The sequence below is a fragment of the Lepidochelys kempii genome, chromosome 1 (genome assembly GCF_965140285.1).
Source record: "Lepidochelys kempii isolate rLepKem1 chromosome 1, rLepKem1.hap1, whole genome shotgun sequence".
Taxonomy (NCBI): Eukaryota; Metazoa; Chordata; order Testudines; family Cheloniidae; genus Lepidochelys; species Lepidochelys kempii.
The window spans coordinates 2,567,723-2,589,618 of record NC_136380.1 but is presented as its reverse complement, the minus strand read 5'-3'; the positions used below and the strand labels follow the sequence as shown (position 1 = coordinate 2,589,618).

Sequence of the window (21,896 nt, the reverse complement as noted above, 5' to 3'; positions counted from 1 at the left end):
TCCAGCCCATACTTCCTTAACTTGCTGACAAGAATACTGTGGGAGACCGTGCCAAAAGCTTTGCTAAAGTCAAGAAACAATACATCCACTGATTTCCCTTCATCCACAGAACCAGTAATCTCATCATAAAAGGTGATTAGATTAGTCAGGCATGACCTTCCCTTGGTGAATCCATGCTGGCTGTTCCTGATCACTTTCCTCTCATGCAAGTGCTTCAGGATTGATTCTTTGAGGACCTGCTCCATGATTTTTCCAGGGACTGAGGTGAGGCTGACTGGCCTGTAGTTCCCAGGATCCTCCTTCTTCCCTTTTTTAAAGATTGGCACTACATTAGCCTTCATGGTCCTTCAGGTCAGGTGCCAAATAGGTTATTAGATCTTCTTAACCCCTCAGGAATGCCCAGCAGGATGAAGGTGGAGGGGCTGGTGAAGTCGGTTGTGTTGGAATCTGACATGGAGTAGGGGAGAAGGTGTCCAACTCTGAAGTAGAGTGGTGTGTCTTATATGTACTGTATGTTCCCCTGATTTCTTGTATGTGCCCAGAGTCTAGGGTGATGGTCGCAATACAAATGCCTGGATGGAGAAAGAATGTAAATATGAGACACTACATGGACTACATGGAGGCTGTTCTCATGGGTGAAGCAGATCGTTTATTCTTCACACCCTGAAATATTAGATTTACATGATTCAGAGAAGTAAATTATGAAAAACTGACCCTATTAACGCCAATTCCATATTTAATGGTGCTCCATTGGTCAAGGTTTCCTACAAGTCATGGTGTGGGAAACCTTCATGGGCACCAGCAGGAAAAATGTGTACAGATACAGTTTATCCCTCATTCTTCCTTAACACGATGAAACCCAGGCAAAAGTGTCCATGCTGTATGGAGTTCCCCATTACTCGGCTGCACAAAATATGAGAGTGGTAAAAAATGAAACTTTTCCCAAGCCATGTGCCAGGGAGAAACATCCCAACTAGGACACAGGTCAGGGAAAAACCCAATGTCATTGTTTAATGAGAATACAGGTTTGGTTGATCAAGGGAACTGCACAGATGCAGTAAAATTGATTTCTCTGAGGCACTTGATTTAGCAGGGGAAACATTCCAATAATAAAAGGAACGCACTACAATATCAGTGGAGCGCACGTAAAATGGACTGAAAAGTGGCTGGCGGATATCGGAAACCAGCTGTCAATGGCCATTGTCAGTGAATGGGGCTGTTTCTGGTGGGGTTCTGCAGGGATCATTTCTAGGCCTGATGCTGTTCAGTATTTTAATCAAGAATCTGGAAGGAAAGAGAAAATCACTGCAGATAAAATTAACGAATGTCCCAAAGGCTGGCAGAGTGGTTGCAATGAGGCGGCCGGGACAGGCATAACATTCGATCTGGAACATTTGGTGAGCTGGGCCCATGCAAACACTATGCTTTAATAAAGACAAATGCAAAGTGATCCTCTTGGAACAGGGAATGCAGGCCCAACCCACAGACCAGGGCACTGTATTATGAAACGCAGAGACCCTGAAAAGCACGAAGTGATCACTGTGGATAACCAACTCATCGTGAGCTCCCAGTGCGATGCTGTGGCCAAAAGGGCTTGGATGCATAGACAGGGGAGTGGTGAGTTGGAGCAGGGGAAGGAGTTTACCTCTGCACATGAGATTTACTGATCTCTGAGCCCATAGCAACAGCAGAAAATGCTCATGTCTCCCCTCGGTCACCTTTTTCCAGATCTGTCTGTCTCCTATCTATCCATCTATCCATCGAAGCAATTATCCCTTATTTTCTTTCAAATCAACTATATTTTATAAATATACACAAATACACAAACAGCCAATTCTTCTCTGACTCAGCACAGAGCCCAGGACAGTCTTCTCATCTCCCTTTGGGACAGTCCCTTAATGAATGTTTACTCCTAAAGCTGAATAATTAGCACAGAAGAAGAGACATGCTTCTCTGCAGCCTGTTTACTTTCAGATGCTCTCTTCTTCCCTCGAAGCTGCGTGAACCCCCCTGGGATTGCACAGAGCTGTATTATAAACGGTGCACACCCTTGGATCGGCTCTCGGTGTGGCATGTTGCTGCAGATGCTGGGGTGAGAGAGGTTTGGGACATGGCTACCTGAGGGGGATTCCCAGGGAAGACACTTCCATCTCAGAATTCACAGGTACCCATTTCTTGCTGAGGAGATCACCTGCTCGACAAACACCGTGCAACGTGGACGTGATGGGACAGAGAGTACGTCTGGGGTCCTTTCCGCTCTGCACAACCATGACACATCCCAGGGCCCTTCCCATAGGTGATGAGTTTGCTAAAGAATCACTGGCCAAAATGTCACTCTTTTCTGGGCACCCCTGGTCATCCTGCCTGATGGACTACCGCCCCGAGGTGGCTGCATTTCAGTGGGAGAGGGATCCTTCAGAATGAAAGGTGTTAGTAGATGTACAATAGAAGACCAAATTCTGAATCAGTGGCCTGTACTTTGCTCAGGCCCCAGTGAGGTAAAACTCCCCTTGGAGTAAGAACTGAGTAGTGACATCAGGGGCTAGCTGTGTGTTAACGCACAGACACGGGCACGCTCTCCTCTTGTATTTCAGGGCTCTGGCTGTTAATGGGGCAGGGGGACAGGGGCTCTTACCTGACTTTTATCTGCTGGAAAGCTTGGAGTTGGTAGCGCTCCTCTCTAGAACAAGAATAAGAATTTTTCAAGGGGGGAAACACATACTTTCTCCAAGTTCCATTCAAGAAGTGGGCTGAACTGTTATTCCTGAAACTTTCAAAACACAATTCTGCTCAAAGCAGCCACCCAGCATGGGAAATTTCAGTCCAAACACCTAAAATTTGGCAAATTCATAAGCAACTGAAAATGGGGTCTTTTATTTAAGCATCAGCCAGCCTTAACTACAGGTGATGACAGCAACTCCACCGACAATGTGATATGGCTGTGAAAAAAGCTAATGCTGTCATGGGATGCATCAGGAGAGGTATTTCCAGTAGGGATAAGCAGGTTTTGGTACCGTTATACAAGGCCCTGATTAGACCTCACCTGGAATACTGTGTGCAGTTCTGGAAATATGGTTGCTCTCTATAAATATATCAGAGGGATAAATACCGGAGAGGGAGAGGAATTATTTAAGCTCAGTACCAATGTGGACACAAGAACAAATGGATATAAACTGGCCACCAGGAAATTTAGACTAGAAATTAGACGAAGGTGTCTAACCATCAGAGGAGTGAAGTTTTGGAACAGAGCCTTCCAAGGGAAGCAGTGGGGGCAAAAGATCTATCTGGCTTTAAGATTAAACTCGATAAGTTTATGGAGGAGATGGTATGATGGGATAACATGGTTTTGGTAATTAAATATTCACGGTAAATAGGAACAATGGCCTGTGATGGGATGTTAGATGGGGTGGGATCTGAGTTACCCAGGAAAGAATTTTCTGTAGTATCTGGCTGATGAATCTTGCCCATATGCTCAGGATTTAGCTGATAGCTATATTTGGGGTCGGGAAGGAATTTTCCTCCAGGGCAGATTGGAAGAGGCCCTGGAGATTTTTCGCCTTCCTCTGTAGCATGGGGCATGGGTCACTTGCTGGAGGATTCTCTGCTCCTTGAAGTCTTTAAACCATGATTTGAGGACTTCAAATAGCTCAGACATAGGTGAGAGGTTTTTTGCAGGAGTGGTGGGTGAAATTCTGTGGCCTGCGTTGTGCAGGAGGTCAGACTAGATGATCATAATGGTCCCTTCTGACCTAAATATCTATCAATCTATGAATCTATAAATGGCCAATCCATTTGTGAATCCCTTTCAGCTAAGCTGTTCACTGCAATAATTTCGGTAGCAAGGAGTTCTACAGGCCAAATATGGGTTATGTTAGCAATTTCTTTTCTCGTTGTAGTATGTTCAGATTTTCTATTTAACTAAATGCTCCCTTGTTCATGTTATGAGACACATTAAACATAAATGCCTGATCTACTTTCTCTATCAATAGATCCATAGGGTTTAAGGTCAGAAGGGACCATGTGATCATCCAGTCTGACCTCCTGTAATGCACAGGCCCATTAATTACAACTCAGTTACCTCTGAATTGAGCCGAAAGGCTTGTGTGTGACCAAGGCCTGATCTACACTAGGATTTTGCATTATAGAATGATAGAGCCATAGAGTTATAAGGGAAGGCAAAGGACAGCTTGTCTAACCCCCTGACAAGATGCAAGATTTCTTTTGTCTTAGTCATCTAAGACTGATGGCTATTCACATGTCTTTGGAAAACCTCCACAGGAGGAGATTCCATGACTTCCCTGGGTGTCTGTTCCATTGGCCTCCTGTACTTCAAGTTAGGAAGATTTTCCTGAAATTTAATTTAAATCTGCTATGCTGGAGTTTCAACCCATTGCCTTTTGTCCTGCCTCTCTCAATGTAAGACAGAATAACTTTCCTCCACCTTTTTATAGCAGCCTTTCAAGTATTTGAAGTTCACTATCTTGTCCCATATTAATCTCCACTTTTCCAAATAAACATACCGGTTCCTACGGCTTGCATTCCATCCTGTGCATAACCTTTCTCTCTTGCCTAGGCTCCTTTCCAGTTTATCTACCTCCTTTCTATACATTGGTGAGCAAAATTGGACACATTACTATTGAGACCTAACCCCGACCGAGTAGAGGAATACGATCATGTACTGTGACTGGCATGTTATACCTCTGCTCATATAACCTAACATTGCATTTGCCTTTTTTGAAACAGCAAAAAAATCCACACCCCAGAGAGATGTAGCTATATCATCCTAACCCTGGTGTAGACCCTTGAAGCAGATCTTCCAGAAAAGCATCCAGTCTCGATCTGCCAACGTGGGGAGTTGGAGAATTCACTACTTCCCTTCTCAGTGTGTCTCAATGGTTAATCACCCTCATTGCTAAAGATGTGGCCCTAATTTATAGCTAGAATTTATCTGGCTTCAGCTTCCAGCCCTTCAGTCTTGATCAGCCTTTTTCTGGTAGATTACAGAGCCATTACTAGGCATGGATTTCTCCCCATGAAAGTTTCCACCTGATCATCTTTTTGATAAGCTATAGAGATATACATCTTCAAAGTCTATACATCTTCAGAGGTAAAATCCTTCCCCTGCTCCAACTCACCTCTCCCCTGTTTATGTATCCGAGAAACCCATCATCCCTTTATGCTACAGCATCTCACTGGGCTCTCAAGATGAGTTGGCTGTCCACAATGTCCCCGAAATCCTTTACAGGGTCCTTGCATTCCATAATACAGTGCTGTCGCCTGTGGGTCGGGCCTGCATTCCCTTTTCCAAGGATTCTGCATTTGACTGTATTAAAACTTTTTGTTTGCATGGGCCCCACATTCCAAATGCTCCAAATCAATCGGTATGCCTGCCCTGGCCACCTCATTGCAACCACTCTGCCAATCTTTGGGTCATCCGAAAATTTTATCTGCAGTGATCTTCTATTTCCTTCCAGATCATTCATGAAATTATTGAATAGCCTCAGGCATAGAACCGATCCCTGCAGAACCTGACTACAAACAGCCCCGTTCACTGACGAAGGCCTCTCAACAACAGCTTTCTGAGATCCGTCACTTAGCTTGTTTTCAGTCCATTTTGCATGTTCTCTACTGATATTATAGAGTGTTTAATTTTTTAACTCAGTATTTTCCCCCACTAAATCAAATGCTTCTGAGAAATCAAGGTCCATTGCATCTGCATGGTTCCCTTGATCCAACTCATGCGTTCCCTTGATCCACAAATGTGTACTCTCCAAAAAGGGTGAAATCAGGTTTATTTGACAAGATCTGTTTTGTATAAACCTTGTTGTTGAGTGACATTAATTACATATCTAGACTTTAAAAAAAAAAAAGAAAAAGAAAAGAAAACCTAATCCCAGACCAGCTTTTCCATTGTTTTTTAACTTTGTCAAATCTTTTATAAAAAGCACTTTCCCTTTATTTTTTAATACTTGACATTTAACACAGGAATTGCCATAACATTTTTCTGTGATTTCTCTTGTTGTTAACATACTTAATAACCTCCTTTTTTGTTATCCTTAGCCCTGCCAAATGTGGAGTTTTCCCTGATGTCTTTAATGTCCCTTATAAATTTTCATAACTTTCCATTTGTATTCTTGGCTCTCTGGTTTCCCTTTTCCCCCTTTGCTACATATTCTTTTCCTCCTAATTGCTGCCTTCCCTTTGCCACTGAACTGGATTTTTACCCAAAGTTGTTCACTTTGTTGACTGTGCAATCATGACTTTTTCCGCAAAGAACGACCAATTTTCATTCATATTTTTCTGTATAATGTTTTCCTCCAATCGATTTTGCTGACAATTTTCTTCAGCTTTGGGGAATTAGTCCTTTGAAGCACTCAGTGTCTATAAATAGTACTGGTTGGGAACTGTTCTCTGTTTGTCCATTGGAACATAAATCAGTATATTTTTTATTTTCCTCTCCTCTCTCATATGTTCCCTTCTTTGTCTCTTCTGTAAACGGAAGAGTTCCAGACTTTTCTGCATGGTGTCAAGTATCAGGGGGCGTAGCCGTGACTTTTCTATCTGTTTGCATATGGCAGCCTCCCCCATTCTCAGAGCCTGTCTTGGAAATCCCTTTTAGATATGCTATATCCTGCATGGAGACTGGGTGACCAAAACTGAGCACATATCCAGAACATGGTATTCTCCATCTCATCTCTTAGTGATCTGAAGCTTGCTTTTGTTTTGTCCACTGCTCTGAATCAGCAGGTGTTTCTCCTGAGCTGCTGTCAATGGCGCCCAGGTCTTTTCCCTAAGGTATGTTCTAATTGGGATGTTTCTCCTGGCATATGTCTTACAAAAGTTTGTTTTTTTCCAGGTTTCAGAGTAACAGCCGTGTTAGTCTGTATTCGCAAAAAGAAAAGGAGTACTTGTGGCACCTTAGAGACTAACCAATTTATTTGAGCATGAGCTTTTGTGAGCTACAGCTCACTTCAATGGCATGCATCCGATGAAGTGAGCTGTAGCTCACGAAAGCTCATGCTCAAATAAATTGGTTAGTCTCTAAGGTGCCACAAGTACTCCTTTTCTTTTTGTTTTTTTCCACTCTCACATATCAAGCCACTTGATGAATGGGGAACTCCTACAGCATGGAGTCCCTATGCTGGCTCTCATTTTATTAAGGAATAATGATGGATAACCAGTATCCAGACTTGTGTTTCCTGCTGGTGCCTCTTAAGGTTCCCCACCACTAAGTGTAGGACTTATTAACACAGGGAGCCCCATAAAATGTGGAATTGGCTTTAATGTGGTCATTGTTCATAGTTGTTTTCTCTGAACAATTGAAATGTCATTTTTCAGTGAGTGAAGAGCGAACAATCTGCTTCACCCATGAGAACTGCCTCCAGTAGTGCATGTAATATCTCAGATTAATGTTCTCTCTCCATCCAGGCATCCTGGGCACACACAGGAAGTCAGGGGAACGTACGGTACGTCCAGGAAACAGCGTTCCGCCTCAGAGTTGGATGCCTTCTCCCCTATTCCATGTCAGATTCCAACACAACCCACTTCAACAACCCCTCCACCTTCATCCTGCTGGGCATTCCTGGCTTGGAGGCAGCCCACATCTGGATCTCCATCCCCTTCTGCACAATGTACATCATAGCTGTCTTGGGGAACGTCACCATCCTGTTCATTGTAAAGATGGAGCAAAGCCTCCATGGGCCCATGTATTATTTCCTCTGTATGCTGGCTGTCAGTGACCTGGTCATGTCCACATCCACCCTGCCCAAAATGCTGAATATCTTCTGGTTCAATACCAGGGAGATCAGTTTCAATGCCTGCCTCACCCAGATGTACGTCCTGCTCTGCTTCTCAGCCATGGAGTCCGGAATCCTCGTGGCCATGGCTTTTGATCGCTATGTGGCCATCTGCCATCCCCTGAGACATTCCAGCATCCTGACAAACTCTGTTGTGGCCAAGATCGGCCTGGCCGTGCTGCTGCGCAGTGGAATATTCGCATTACCCTACCCCTTCCTGGCGATGCGGTGGCCATATTGCAGAACCAACGTCATCCCTCACACCTATTGTGGGCACATAGCTGTGGTGAAGCTGGCCTGTGCTGACATCCGCATCAGTAGTTACTATGGCCTGTTTGATCTTTTCTCTGAGATCGGAATGGATGTAGTTTTTATCGCTGTGTCCTATACTCTGATCCTCCGGGCCATCCTCCACCTCCCCACAAAGGATGCCCGGCTCAAAACTTTTGGGACCTGCATCTCTCACCTTTGTGCCATCTTAGCTTTCTACATGCCAGGTTTCTTCTCCTCTCTCACGCACCGGTTTGGCCATAATGTGCCACTGCACTTTCTTGTTCTCATTGCCAATGTGGAACTCCTGGTGCCCCCCTTGCTCCACCCCATCATCTACGGGGTGAAGACCAAACAAATCCGGGGCAGGCTGCTCCGGCTTTTTACTCCTAAAGGGACCTAAATGTTTTCTCAGACTGAGGTTCGTGCAGAGCTGGCTGGTGCATGGTGCTGGACCCTCTTCCCTGAATCATTTCTTGAATGCATCCGATGAAGTGAGCTGTAGCTCACGAAAGCTTATGCTCAAATAAATTGGTTAGTCTCTAAGGTGCCACAACTCCTCCTTTTCTTTTTGCGGATACAGACTAACATGGCTGCTACTCTGGACAGTCAAGAGACATTAAACCCTTTCCTGTCCTTACTGTGCTGTGTCAGCATGATAAACTGGGGAATAAGTCTATGTGCAATTCACTGGGTTGCCACCTTTCCAATTGCTGGTAGTTGGACTCCTGAAATGACAATCTTGCCCCATCTGTTCTGCCAAGGGTCCACCCCTGCTGTGTGTCTTCTCCCCAATGTCCTACCCCTCTCACTTGATCCTCTCTTCCCCTCACCTTGCCAGTTGCTGGAACATTTTCCACCTCCTATATATATAATCTCAAGGTTCCTTCCCCACTGTGAAATCTAGGGTACAGATGTGGGGACCTGCATGAAAACCTCCAAAGCTTACTTTTACCAGCTTAGGTTAAAACTTCCCCAAGGTACACACTATTTTACCCTTTGCCTTTGGACTTTCGCTGCCACCACCAAACGTTTAACTGGTTACTGGGAAAGAGTTGTTTGGAAACGTCATTCTCCCCAAAATCTTCACCAAAACCTTGCACCCCCCTTCCTGGGGAAGGTTTGATAAAAATCCTCACCAATTTGCATAGGTGACCACAGACCCAAACTCTTGGATTTTAAGAACAATGAAAAAGCATTCAGTTTCTTACAAGAAGAATGTTAATAGAAGAAAAAGGAAAAAGAATCACCTCTGTAAAATCAGGTCAGTAAATACCTTACAGGGTAATTAGATTCAAAACATAGAGAATCCCTCTAGGCAAAACCTTAAATTACAAAAAGACACAAAAACAGGAATATCCATTCAATTCAGCACAGCTTATTTTCTCAGCCATTTCAAGAAATCAGAATCTAACACAGATCTAGCTAGATTACTTACCAAGTTCTAAGACTCCATTCCTGTTCTGTCCCCGGCAAAAGCATCACACAGACAGACCCAGACCCTTTGTTTCTCCCTCCCCCCAGCGTTTGAAAGTGTCTTGTCTCCTCATTGGTGATTTTGCTCTTATGCCAGTGAGGTTCTCCTAGCTTCTTAACCCTTTACAGATGAATGGGTTTTTCCTCTGGCCAGGAGGGTTTTTAAAGGGGTTTACCCTTCCCTTTATATTTGTGACAATATATATCTGGAAAATAAATAAATAAATAAATAGTGGACCTAGTCACCTCTAATAGTAGCATGTTCTCACATCTTGTGGAAAGTCACTTAAGGGACACTGGTTAGTATTAAAATTTTAATGTTTATTCTTACTTTGCTAGTACTTCTGTGGAGAGAGAAACCCCATCAGGACTCCTGGGATGTATCTCAGCTGTGGGAGGGGAGTGGGGTATAGTGGGTTACAGCAGGGGGCAGATACATCTGGAATCTAAATGAGAAGATCAGAATGGCCACACTGGGTAAAACCAATGGTCCATGTAGCCCAGAAGCCTGTCTTCCAACAGTGCCCATTGCCAGGCGCTTCAGAGGGAATGAACAGAACATGGCAATCCATGTGATTCATGCTCTGTCACCCACTACCAGCTTCTGGCAAACAGCGGTTAGGGACAACAACCCTGCCCATCCTGGGCAATAGCCCTTGATGGACTTCTCTAGTTCTTACTAGAACCAGGTCATAGTTTTGGCCTTCACAACATCCTATGGCAGATAGTTCCACAGCTTGACTGTGAAGAAATACTTCCTTTTGTTTGTTTGAAACCTGCTGCCTATTCCTTTGATTGGATGACGCTTAGTTCTTGTGTTATGTCAAGGAGTAAATAACATTTCCTCATTAAATATCACCATAGTTATATATTTGCAACAAATCTTGTAACGATAGGTCATGTGAGGTTTCAATATAAAAGCTACAGTTTGCTGAATGTGATTTTCTTATTTCTATGCACGTCTCGTTTTTTTATTTGCAGTTACAAATATTGACTATGTGTTAAATAGTGGTAAATCCCACAAGGCAGTTTACATTCAGAGTGTCCAGCACAATGTGAATGGACTATTCAAGTGGATGGCCCAACAATGAACAGCATGTGCCATGGAAGAAAATTATCCCCACCTGATGGACTTACCTGGGGACATTCTGGCTAGAATATAATATATGGTCCCTGATATGACTCACGGAAACATGTAGAGGCATGTGATCAGCCCATGTGACACAGGACTCCATCTTTTGCCTGTGCTTTTGGTGCAGAGGAACCAAGGAGACACTCTTTCAGTCCTTCAGCCGTTCCTGGCAATTTTTGCTTTTCCGTTCGGGTCCCAGCGGAACACTCGTTCTTTCTGCGGGCGGACAATTTCTCAGCCTGAGCTATACAGAAGAAATTGTTGCCAATTAGCATATCAATAGCGTTATAATCTGCTACCCTCACTGATAATACAGCTTCAAAACTGTCAGTTTCTATGTGCACTTTAGCCAAAGGCATAGGGATTGTGTAACTGTCATAAATATAAAGGGAAGGGTAAACCCCTTTAAAATCCCTCCTGGCCAGAGGAGAAATCCGCTCACCTGTAAAGGGTTAAGAAGCTAAAGGGAACCTCACTGGCACCTGACCAAAATGACCAATGAGGAGACAAGATACTTTCAAAAGTTGGGAGGAGGGAGAGAAACAAGGGGTCTTTGTCTGTCTGTATGCTGCTTTTGCGGGGGATAGACCAGGAATGGAGTCTTAGAACTTTAGTAAGTAATCTAGCTAGGCATGTGTTAGATTATGGTTTCTTTAAATGGTGGAGAAAAGAACTGTGCTGAATAGAATGACTATTCCTGTCTGTGTGTCTTTTTGTATCTTAAGGTTTTTTCCTAGAGGGATTCTCTATGTTTTGAATCTAATTACCCTGTAAGGTATCTACCGTCCTGATTTTACACGGATGATTTCTTTACTTCTATTAAAAGTCTTCTTGTAAGAAAACTGAATGCTTTTTCATTGTTCTCAGATCCAAGGGTTTGGGTCTGTGGTCACCTATGCAAATTGGTGAGGATTTTTACCAAACCTTCTCCAGGAATTGGTGTACAAGGGTTGGGAGGATTTTTTGGGGAAAGACGTGTCCCAACTACGTTTCCCAGTAAACCCAGTTAGAGTTTGGTGGAGGCAGTGGAGATCCAGGGACAAAGGATAAAATTAATTTGTACCTTGGGGAAGTTTTAACCTAAGCTGGTAAAAGCAAGCTTACGAGGTTTTCATGCAGGTCCCCACATCTGTACCCTAGAGCTCAGAGTGGAGGAGGAACCTTGACAGTAACCTTCTACTAATAAAAGCTCAGAAATCTCTTCTGGCAGCGTGTCACCTTCTTGCACTATACCCCTGCTACCCACAGAAATTTCTGTCCCTGTATCTTGCCACCCAAGTTGTTTCCTGCCGTTGATGCTGACAGCCTTGATGTGCTTCATGCCTAGTTGTTCAGGGGCTAATTTCACAAACCCAGTACGATAAGTGACAGGCACCCGAGGGACTTCTGTGCTCAGGTGAAAGCATTCCCAAGGACTACCTGCTTCCTCCCAGCACAGGGCATTCATTCCTCAGGTGATCAGAGGAATTATAATGGTCGCACCTTCTGAACGCATTTGTATTTACAGGAGATTTGGGTTGTGAATCAGAGGAATGAGGTAAAAGGGAACCCTATTTCCCACCATGTTTAAATGTCTCCTGCTGGTTGTCCAGGGAATTAGCTCAACTCCAGCTTCGGAGCGTCCCCTGCTGGCCAGTGTCTCACCTGCCTCAGGCCCCCGTGTCCCTCCCGGACTCTGGTGCCCCTTACCCTGGCGTTCTGCCCACTGATGTATCCCCACACATTGGGTCTCCGCTCCCAGGAGAAACCTGAACCTTCTACACCCACCTTGCCTAAGTGGTTACTGCCAGTTGTCATCCAGCCCCCACTCACTGGGGTAAACTGCAGTCCAAAAAGGCCATTCATGATTGGCAAGGGGGTTGGACCAGATGCCTCTGCCTATCCCCGCACTACACCTTTGCAGCCCAAGTACCTGCTTGAGGCTTTATCCAAGGCCTCAGCATGGGGAGTTGCCAAGCTAGGCCCTTCTCCCTCCAAGGCTGGAGAGAGAATCCTGCCTTCTGGCCCTGCAGCCTTTTTATAGGGCCCAGCCTGGCCCTCATTGCTTGCCACTCAGCCTTTTCTGATTGGCAACTCAGCCCCAGCCCTCGCCAAGGGCTGGCTTTTAACCCTGGTAGAGCCGAAGCAGGGTGATTGCTCCGATACACATCACATCCACAGTTTTCATCTTTTTGTCCCCTTGACACTGTTTCACATCATCTTTACATATGTTTAAGAAAATCTCCTGAGCCACAAGGTCCAGCGTTCCTTCAGAGCTGTTACACATTTGCCCCTTGCCCGCTTCACCATCAAATCTTTCATTTTGTGTTCAGTTTCCACATTACTCACACCAGCACCCCTCTGAAGATTCCTTGTCGGGCATTAGCCATTGTCCTTCCCACTCTGGCTCGGAGGGAGCCCCCTCCACCTCACTATTGCAACCACCCAGTTTTATTTGGCTGCCCTGCTGGCTGGATGCTGCTGCTGCTGCTTGGGGGGCCCTGCTGGCCTGCGCTCTGGAGAGAAGCAAGGACCCCACAACCATTCCTGGGTCCTTCCCTGGCTGGCCCTGGAGTGTTGTAAGCTTGCCTCCCACACCATAGCTCCCCTGGGTTGGATAGTTTGTCTGCCCCACCCCATCTTCCAAAGCTTGTCCCTATGGTTTTCCAGCCCTGCTCCCATAAGTTTCTAGTTTGCCCCTCTTTTTCCTTTACCTTCCATTGTTCCCCCCATTGCTTGGACCCCTTGCTTCATGCACCCATTGCCCCTCCCTAAACACTTGTGTCCCTTTTCCATTGTGCCCCACTTCCCTGCCTCGGTCAGCCTCCCGACATCCCCAGTCATTGGCGGGGGGTGACCCACTCCCCTGCACCCATCCTAAACAGGAGGACAGGTTGGCCTTTCCCCTTCCCCAACTCCCTCCATCCCCCCTTACCACCGGTGTTACCTCTTGCCCCTTTCCCAAATGATGGGAGAAACTTTTGGTGGGGTCTCAATCTGGGCGGTGGCATGGTCACACCATCCCCTCCTCTTCTCTATCCCCTCCCCCGGGCTGCTGCCCCTGCTCTCAAACTTGGGGCACACATGAATTCATCCACCTGCCACCAAGACCCTTGTGGTGATGGCCTGTGCCGAACAGCTGCGACGCGCGCCCATAGTTGCGCCCCCTTCAGAGGAGGGGTGGCCGTCTTCCCTCCCAGTTCAGGGCCCCATCACAGATGCCATCATGTCCCACACCTTGGTTGTAGAGTTCCATGTGGTCTCTGGGCCCAGAGTCATTGAGGTCTCCCCTCCGGTCGCCATCCCCTCGGCCTCTGGACCCAGTCAAGAGGTGTCGCATTCCTGTGGCTTTGCTGCTAGGCTTCCTAGTCAAACTTCTGCCCCTGCTCCTAATCCCGTTCCTGGCCCCAGCCCCACTCCTGCCCCTGTCACATCCCTCATTTCTTTCCCTTCATCTTCTATACTGCTGACACCCAGGGCTTGTGTCATTTCCCCTGTCCTTGGACTAACCTCAGGGGGTGTTTTTTTTTGTCTCCCCTCCCTGACTCTTTAGGAGCTGCTCTCTTCCATCCACCTCCCTGTCCCTTTCTGGGCACAGAGGCGGGTTCATAGAATCATAGAATCATAGAATATCAGGGTTGGAAGGGACCCCAGAAGGTCATCTAGTCCAACCCCCTGCTCAAAGCAGGACCAATTCCCAGTTAAATCATCCCAGCCAGGGCTTTGTCAAGCCTGACCTTAAAAACCTCTAAGGAAGGAGATTCTACCACCTCCCTAGGTAACGCATTCCAGTGTTTCACCACCCTCTTAGTGAAAAAGTTTTTCCTAATATCCAATCTAAACCTCCCCCACTGCAACTTGAGACCATTACTCCTCGTTCTGTCATCTGCTACCATTGAGAACAGTCTAGAGCCATCCTCTTTGGAATCCCCTTTCAGGTAGTTGAAAGCAGCTATCAAATCCCCCCTCATTCTTCTCTTCTGCAGGCTAAACAATCCCAGCTCCCTCAGCCTCTCTTCATAACTCATGTGTTCCAGTCCCCTAATCATTTTTGTTGCCCTTCGCTGGACTCTCTCCAATTTATCCACATCCTTCTTGAAGTGTGGGGCCCAAAACTGGACACAGTACTCCAGATGAGGCCTCACCAATGTCGAATAGAGGGGAACGATCACGTCCCTCGATCTGCTCGCTATGCCCCTACTTATACAATACTGGTACAATCGCCGCACCAGTGGTCTGCCCCCTCTTTGCCCATCTCCATGGGCCACAGGGTCTAACAGGGGCCCAGCAAGATGATGATCATGGGTCCGCAACCCTTTTCCCACTGTGCTGCGGGATGAGCATCATCGTTTTCTGGTGGACACCTGTGGTTTCAAACATAAGGTGAAGCTCCCTCTCCAGCACTGGGGAGACGGGCAGGGCAGGGCAGTTCACAGTCTGTCCCTCCCCTGTCCCAGGCTTCTTGCCCAGGCCCTGGCTGTGCTGAAAGGGTGCTGTGGGTCAGACACTTGCTCTGTCAGTGGCCATATGTCTCAGGCTTTAGGTGGTAGGGCCCCTCTCCACAGCGTCATCCTCACCCAACAGTTACGATTCCCCTCCAATTCTGGCCTGCAAGGCCTCTTGACTAGGGGTATTTCCCTGCGCTGGTCCCTCTGCCCAGGGTCTTCCTTGCTCTCCCCAACTGTACACAGCCCCAGCCCCAGGCCCAGCCCCAGCGCTGCTGCTGCTCAGCCTCCAGCTCCCTGGGCTGCTTCTCTGGCCCCTCTGCTTCGGGCTGCTGCAGCTCTGCGCCCAGCTCAACTCCCTGGGCTACTTCTCTGGTTCTGGCCGGCCTGTCTCTGCTCTCAGCTCTGCCCAGGCCCCTGCTGTCTCCTCAACTCAACCCCGCTCTGTCCCAGGCAGTCCCAGCTCACACAGACGATGGGAACCTCCTGACCTCCAGACTTCCTCCCTGGTCTGCCTGCCCTGTCAATCAGGCTGACAGGTAATGTTGGCCTCTCCTCACTGACTCTGGGGGCTGGTTTGGACCCTTCCCCTTCCTTTTGGGACTAGGAAAGGGCCAATCAAAAATCCTCACTGAATTTTAGTGAGCGGCCAGTAATTTACATTCCTCCCTACTATAATTCTGCCACAGCCAGAACGTTCACACCAGCATATATTAAAAAAATACATTTGCAATGAATAAAAGTACATTTCTCATACTTAACATCCCCTGTCCAATTCTTTATACTATACATAATATTCACTAAAGACTACATAGAACCAATAACACGATCATCTCTAAGTTTAATAATCAGTACACCCTTAGTAGTTCTCTGGGACTTTCTTAAGACTGGTGGCTCATTACCCATATTTTCTGTTCCCTTGACACCAGGTAACACCAGGTCAATTTGAGGGATCAGTCTATTTTCATCAGGGTTTGCATTTGCCCCATTGGTTTCAGTCTCCTCCGGACATGATGCTCTGCGACTCCTGTGAGCCCTGGCTGGACTAAAAGTCCAATGTTTTAGCTGGTCCCCATATACCACTCTCTCACGACCTCCATACTCAGGCTGGATAGTGTAAACTGGCAGTGCAGGATTACTGTGAGTCACCACAATGTGGGCATTTGACTCCCACTTCTCTTGTATTTTATTATGACCCAGCATCTATGGTTACAAACTGGTACCTGCTTACCACAGCTTATGAGAGCCCCACTGGACTTGCGATCATAAGTCCTTTTCCTACTTTGGGCTGCATCTTTAGTTTTACTGAGAGCAACTTCAATGGCTCTCTTTGGGCTGTCATGGACACCTTTGACACAGTAATTGAAATTGATCACCTCATCCTTTGAAAAGACTCCTTGATGCTTTTCTGGCAGCACCCTATGTTAGCCCTCTGTGCAGGAACCAGCCCTTGGAATGAGGCTTGAACTGGAACAGGCAGTCTCCCGCCACGTCTTTAGAGGAAAAGTAACTTATACTCACTTCTCCCTCCTTTCAGAGTAACAGCCGTGTTAGTCTGTATTCGCAAAAAGAAATGGAGTACTTGTGGCACCTTAGAGAGTCTCTCCTTTTCTTTATCCCTCCTTTTTTCCTTTTCTTTCTCCCTCCTTGTCACCCACAGCTCATTTCCATTCTCTTCAAATGTTACCTTCGCCCAAGGAACCACTTCCTCATCCCGGTGTACCTCTGCAGTTCTATTCTGAGAGTGCAACCCCACAGACTTCACACGTGAGATTAGAAGACTCACCAGCACTCTTCCTTTGATGGCATTAGTCAGTAAATTGGCTGGCTGGAGCCTATTAGTTTGGCTTGATCCAGATGTATGGTCTAGAAGGGCTCGAGATCCATTGGTGTTTCCTGGTACCCAACAGCGTTCATCAAGGATCTTCCCTCTCCAAGGAGGAATAACTGTCTTCAGCCTACTTTAACATTTCCAATCTGTCCTGCCAGGCCCAGAGGATGACTCTGTTTCTCCTTCTGAGCACGTACTTTACTCAGCACAGAATTCTTCTTAGAGTGCCCATGATGGTTCATCCTAGAAGTTCCTTCTCCTCGCAACTTTTTTTGCTATTACTTTCTGAGTCTTTGGCTAGCTGTTCTTCAAATTCTTTTTTTAACCTTCCTAATTAAACACTTAAACTTTGTTTGCCAGGAGTTTATGCTCCTTTCGATTTTCGATTTTCGATGTCGATGTTGTTGACATTAAAGGCGATCCTAAGCATTCCAGTGCTGAAGTCCCTTTACTCCGAAAGGCACTTGAATTTGGCAGTGCCTGCACCTTGCTAGTCCTGTACACATTCCGTGGCATGCCTTGGGAACCTCCAGAAAGAAACCTATTCTAATAATATTAATAGTATTCTGTGGCCTGGGTCTGTAGTAAGAAGAAGGCCTCACACAGGAACCCTTATATCACAGACCTAGCGTGAGGATTGAGGGCTGAACCAAAGTAGCCAGGGCTTTGCTAATAGAAATCAAAGTTAAGCTGTGAGCAAGAGGCAGGCCCCACACACAGAAACTGGCAAGAGCAGGGCTGATGCTACAGAAATACACATACCTGAGAGGTTCTATGCATACGTTATGGAAACACACTCCAGGGTGTCTTTGTCTGCTGAGAGGGCAGAGGAAATTCCTACCACTGACTGAGCTGAATCCACCCTCAGGGGACACTCATGTACTAGCAGAACCGTAGACATCTGATCCAGGGAGCTAGAGACCCTGCTTCATTTGTCATTAAACCTTGCCGGGTGCCTACAGACCTTATCTGAGTCTGTGGTCATTGGGGGTTCTCTCGGGCGAGCTGTGTCAGCTACCTGCGCAGAACTGGGACAGAACGCAGAGGGAGCACACGCGCACAGCTGAACGGTTATCAACATTGGACGGAGCAGAGCACCGTAACGGTGACGTCTGATGACAGGGTCTAACTCAAAAATACCAGTTATAATTAATATACATGCAATATACTTAAAAGAGAGTGAACACACCTTTCTTGAACAACTTAAAGTAACAGTATATAACCAACTACTAATTTAAATCCACAGAGGGCAGTGGAATAAAATCAATTAACAAACATGGGCTATAGTGAGACATGAAACTTTCTTAATTGGCATTTACACTGCCTCCATGTACCCCACCCCGAAGTGTATACTCTGGATTGCAGAGTCCTAGACATTTGCTTGCATGGGCGTCCTTGGAGATCTGCAGCTGGAGACAGCGCTCGGTTGGATCTGTGTATCAGTCCAGCCATGGCAACAAGCTGCATAACCCCTCTGACGGTTGGAGCTGGCCCCACCAAATGTCAGCCGCTCTGTGTCCTAATTTGGGGGGAAGATCAAGCTGCCTCTCCTCAGACTCAGCCTCTCTGCGGTGCCCCTTCCCTTGCCTGCGCTTTCCCAACAAGGGTGGGGGTTACTCACAGTTCCTCCACAGCAGGCCCACCTCATTCGGCTCCAGGCACAGCAACAGTCTCTGCCCTGGCTCCAGGGAAGCCACCAACAGCCTCTGAGGCTCCCTGCTCGATCAGATCCCCAGCGGGCTCTTAGCAGCGGCTCTTGGCTTCCTAGCAGCAGCTCCGCGTGTGGACAGAGCTCCACACAAGCAATCTCACTCCTCTTCTGAAAATGGAGCCTACCACCTGCTCCCCCTGCACTTCCTGTGATTCTAAGATTCCTGGAAGAGGGAGAGTGTCACTCTTTCCCCAAGGCATCAGACAGGATCTTCCCAGCTGGTACACTCCCAATAAAGTTCAGAGGCCAGTCTAGTAAAAGGAGCCTACACTCTATTAAGTAGTTTCCATGCAGCTTGCAGGATTTCACTTTTCATGCTGTTCTTTTCAAATTCTTTTTTATCTATCTTCTTCATTTTAGTCTCATTCCCCTTTGTGAAATTAAATGGTACAGTGTTTGGCTGCTGTGGTATTTTCCCCAACACAGGGATGTTAAATTGAATTAGATTATGGTCCTTATTACCAAGTGCTTCATAGAATCATAGAATATCAGGGTTGGAAGGGACCTCAGGAGGTCATCTAGTCCAACCCCCTGCTCAAAGCAGGACCAATCCCCAATTAAATCATCCCAGCCAGGGCTTTGTCAAGCCTGACCTTAAAAACTTCTAAGGAAGGAGATTCTACCACCTCCCTAGGTAACGCATTCCAGTGTTTCACCACCCTCCTAGTGAAAAAGTTTTGCCTAATATCCAACCTAAACCTCCCCCACTGTAACTTGAGACCATTTCTCCTTGTCCTGTCCTCTTCTACCACTGAGAATAGTCTAGAACCATCCTCTCTGGAACCACTTCTCAGGTAGTTGAAAACAGCTATCAAATCCCCCCTCATTCTTCTCTTCTGCAGACTAAACAATCCCAGTTCCCTCAGCCTCTCCTCATAACTCATGTGTTCCAGACCCCTAATCATTCTTGTTGCCCTTCGCTGGACTCTCTCCAATTTATCCACATCCTTCTTGTAGTGTGGGGCCCAAAACTGGACACAGGACTCCAGATGAGGCCTCACCAATGTCGAATAGAGGAGAACGATCATGTCCCTCGATCTGCTCGCTATGCCCCTACTTATACATCCCAAAATGCCATTGGCCTTCTTGGCAACAAGGGCACACTGCTGACTCATATACAGCTTCTCGTCCACTGTCACCCCTAGGTCCTTTTCCACAGAACTGCTGCCTAGCCACTCGGTCCCTACTCTGTAGCTGTGCATTGGGTTCTTTCGTCCTAAGTGCAGGACCCTGCACTTATCCTTATTGAACCTCATCAGATTTCTTTTAGCCCAATCCTCCAATTTGTCTAGGTCCCTCTGTATCCTATCCCTGCCCTCCAGAGTATCTACTACTCCTCCCAGTTTAGTATCATCTTCAAATTTGCTGAGAGTGCAATCCACACCATCCTCCAGATCATTTATGAAGATATTGAACAAAACCGGCCCCAGGACCGATGCCTGGGGCACTCCACTTGACACCGGCTGCCAGCTAGACATGGAGCCATTGATCACTACCCGTTGAGCCCAACAATCTAGCCAAATTTCTACCCACCTTATAGTGCATTCATCCAGCCCATACTTCTTTAACTTGCTGACAAGAATACTGTGGGAGACCGTGTCAAAAGCTTTGCTAAAGTCAAGAAACAATACATCCACTGCTTTCCCTTCATCCACAGAACCAGTAATCTCATCATAGAAGGCGATTAGATTAGTCAGGCATGACCTTCCCTTGGTGAATCCAAGCTGACTGTTCCTGATCACTTTCCTCTCATGTAAGTGCTTCAGGATTGATTCTTTGAGGAACTGCTCCATGATTTTTCCAGGGACTGAGGTGAGACTGACTGGCCTGTAGTTCCCAGGATCCTCCTTCTTCCCTTTTTTAAAGATTGGCACTACATTAGCCTTTTTCCAGTCATCTGGGACTTCCCCCATTCGCCATGAGTTTTCAAAGATAATCTGCAATCACAGCCGCCAACTCCTTTAGCACTCTCGGATGCAACTCGTCCGGCCCCATGGACTTGTGCACGTCCAGCTTTTCTAAATAGTCCCTAACCACCTCTTTCTCCACAGAGGGCTGGCCATCTACTCCCCATGCTGTGATGCCCAGCGCAGCAGTCTGGGAGCTGACCTTGTTAGTGAAGACAGAGGCAAAAAAAGTATTGAGTACATTAGCTTTTTCCACATCCTCTGTCACTAGGTTGCCTCCCTCATTCGTTAAGAGGCCCACACTTTCCTTGGCTTTCTTCCTGTTGCCAACATATCTGAAGAAACCCTTCTTGTTCCTCTTGACATCTCTTGCTAGCTGCAGCTCCAGGTGCGATTTGGCCCTCCTGATTTCATTCCTACATGCTTCAGCTATATTCACCTCTGTCAAGGTTCCTTCCCCACTCTGAACTCTAGGGTACAGATGTGGGGACCTGCATGAAAAACCTCCTAAGCTTATTTTTACCAGCTTAGGTCAAAACTTCCCCAAGGTACAAAATATTCCACCCTTTGTCCTTGGATTGGCCGCTACCACCACCAAACAAATACTGGTTACTGGGGAAGAGCTGTTTGGACACGTCTTTCCCCACAAAATACTTCCCAAAACCTTGCACCCCACTTCCTGGACAAGGTTTGGTAAAAAGCCTCACCAATTTGCCTAGGTGACTACAGACTCAGACCCTTGGATCTTAAGAACAATGAACAATCCTCCCAACACTTGCACCCCCCCTTTCCAGGGAAATGTTGGATAAAAAGCCTCACCAATTTGCATAGGTGACGACAGACCCAAACCCTTGGATCTGAGAACAATGAAAAAGCATTCAGTTTTCTTACAAGAAGACTTTTAATAGAAATAGAAGTAAATAGAAATAAAGAAATCCCCCCTGTAAAATCAGGATGGTAGATACCTTAGAGGGTAATTAGATTCAAAACATAGAGAACCCCTCTAGGCAAAACCTTAAGTTACAAAAAGGATACACAGTCAGAAATAGTCATTCTATTCAGCACAATTATTTTTCTCAGCCATTTAAAGAAATCATAATCTAACACATACCTAGCTAGATTACTTACTAAAAGTTCTAAGACTCCATTCCTGGTCTATCCCCGGCCAAAACAGAATATAGACAGACACACAGACCCTTTGTTTCTCTCCCTCCTCCCAGCTTTTGAAAGTATCTTGTCTCCTCATTGGTCATTTTGGTCAGGTGCCAGCGAGGTTACCTTAAGCTTCTTAACCCTTTACAGGTGAGAGGAGTTTTTCCTCTGGCCAGGAGGAATTTCAAAGGGGTTTA

The 21,896-nt window shown here is 46.4% G+C and overlaps 1 protein-coding gene across 1 annotated transcript; it reads left to right on the top strand.

Annotated features, from left to right (window-relative positions):
* Nucleotides 1–7,521: 7,521 nt before the first annotated feature.
* On the top strand, nt 7,522–8,469 carry LOC140912938 (olfactory receptor 52E4). Its single transcript, XM_073348410.2, has one exon. The coding sequence runs from the start codon at nt 7,522–7,524 to the stop codon at nt 8,467–8,469; it is 948 nt and encodes a 315-aa protein (XP_073204511.2).
* The last annotated feature ends 13,427 nt before the right edge of the window (nt 8,470–21,896 follow it).

Coding starts and splice junctions, on each gene's coding strand:
- LOC140912938 (XM_073348410.2), top strand. CDS start 7,522: ATGTCAGATTCCAACACAACCCACTTCAACAACCCCTCCACCTTCATC.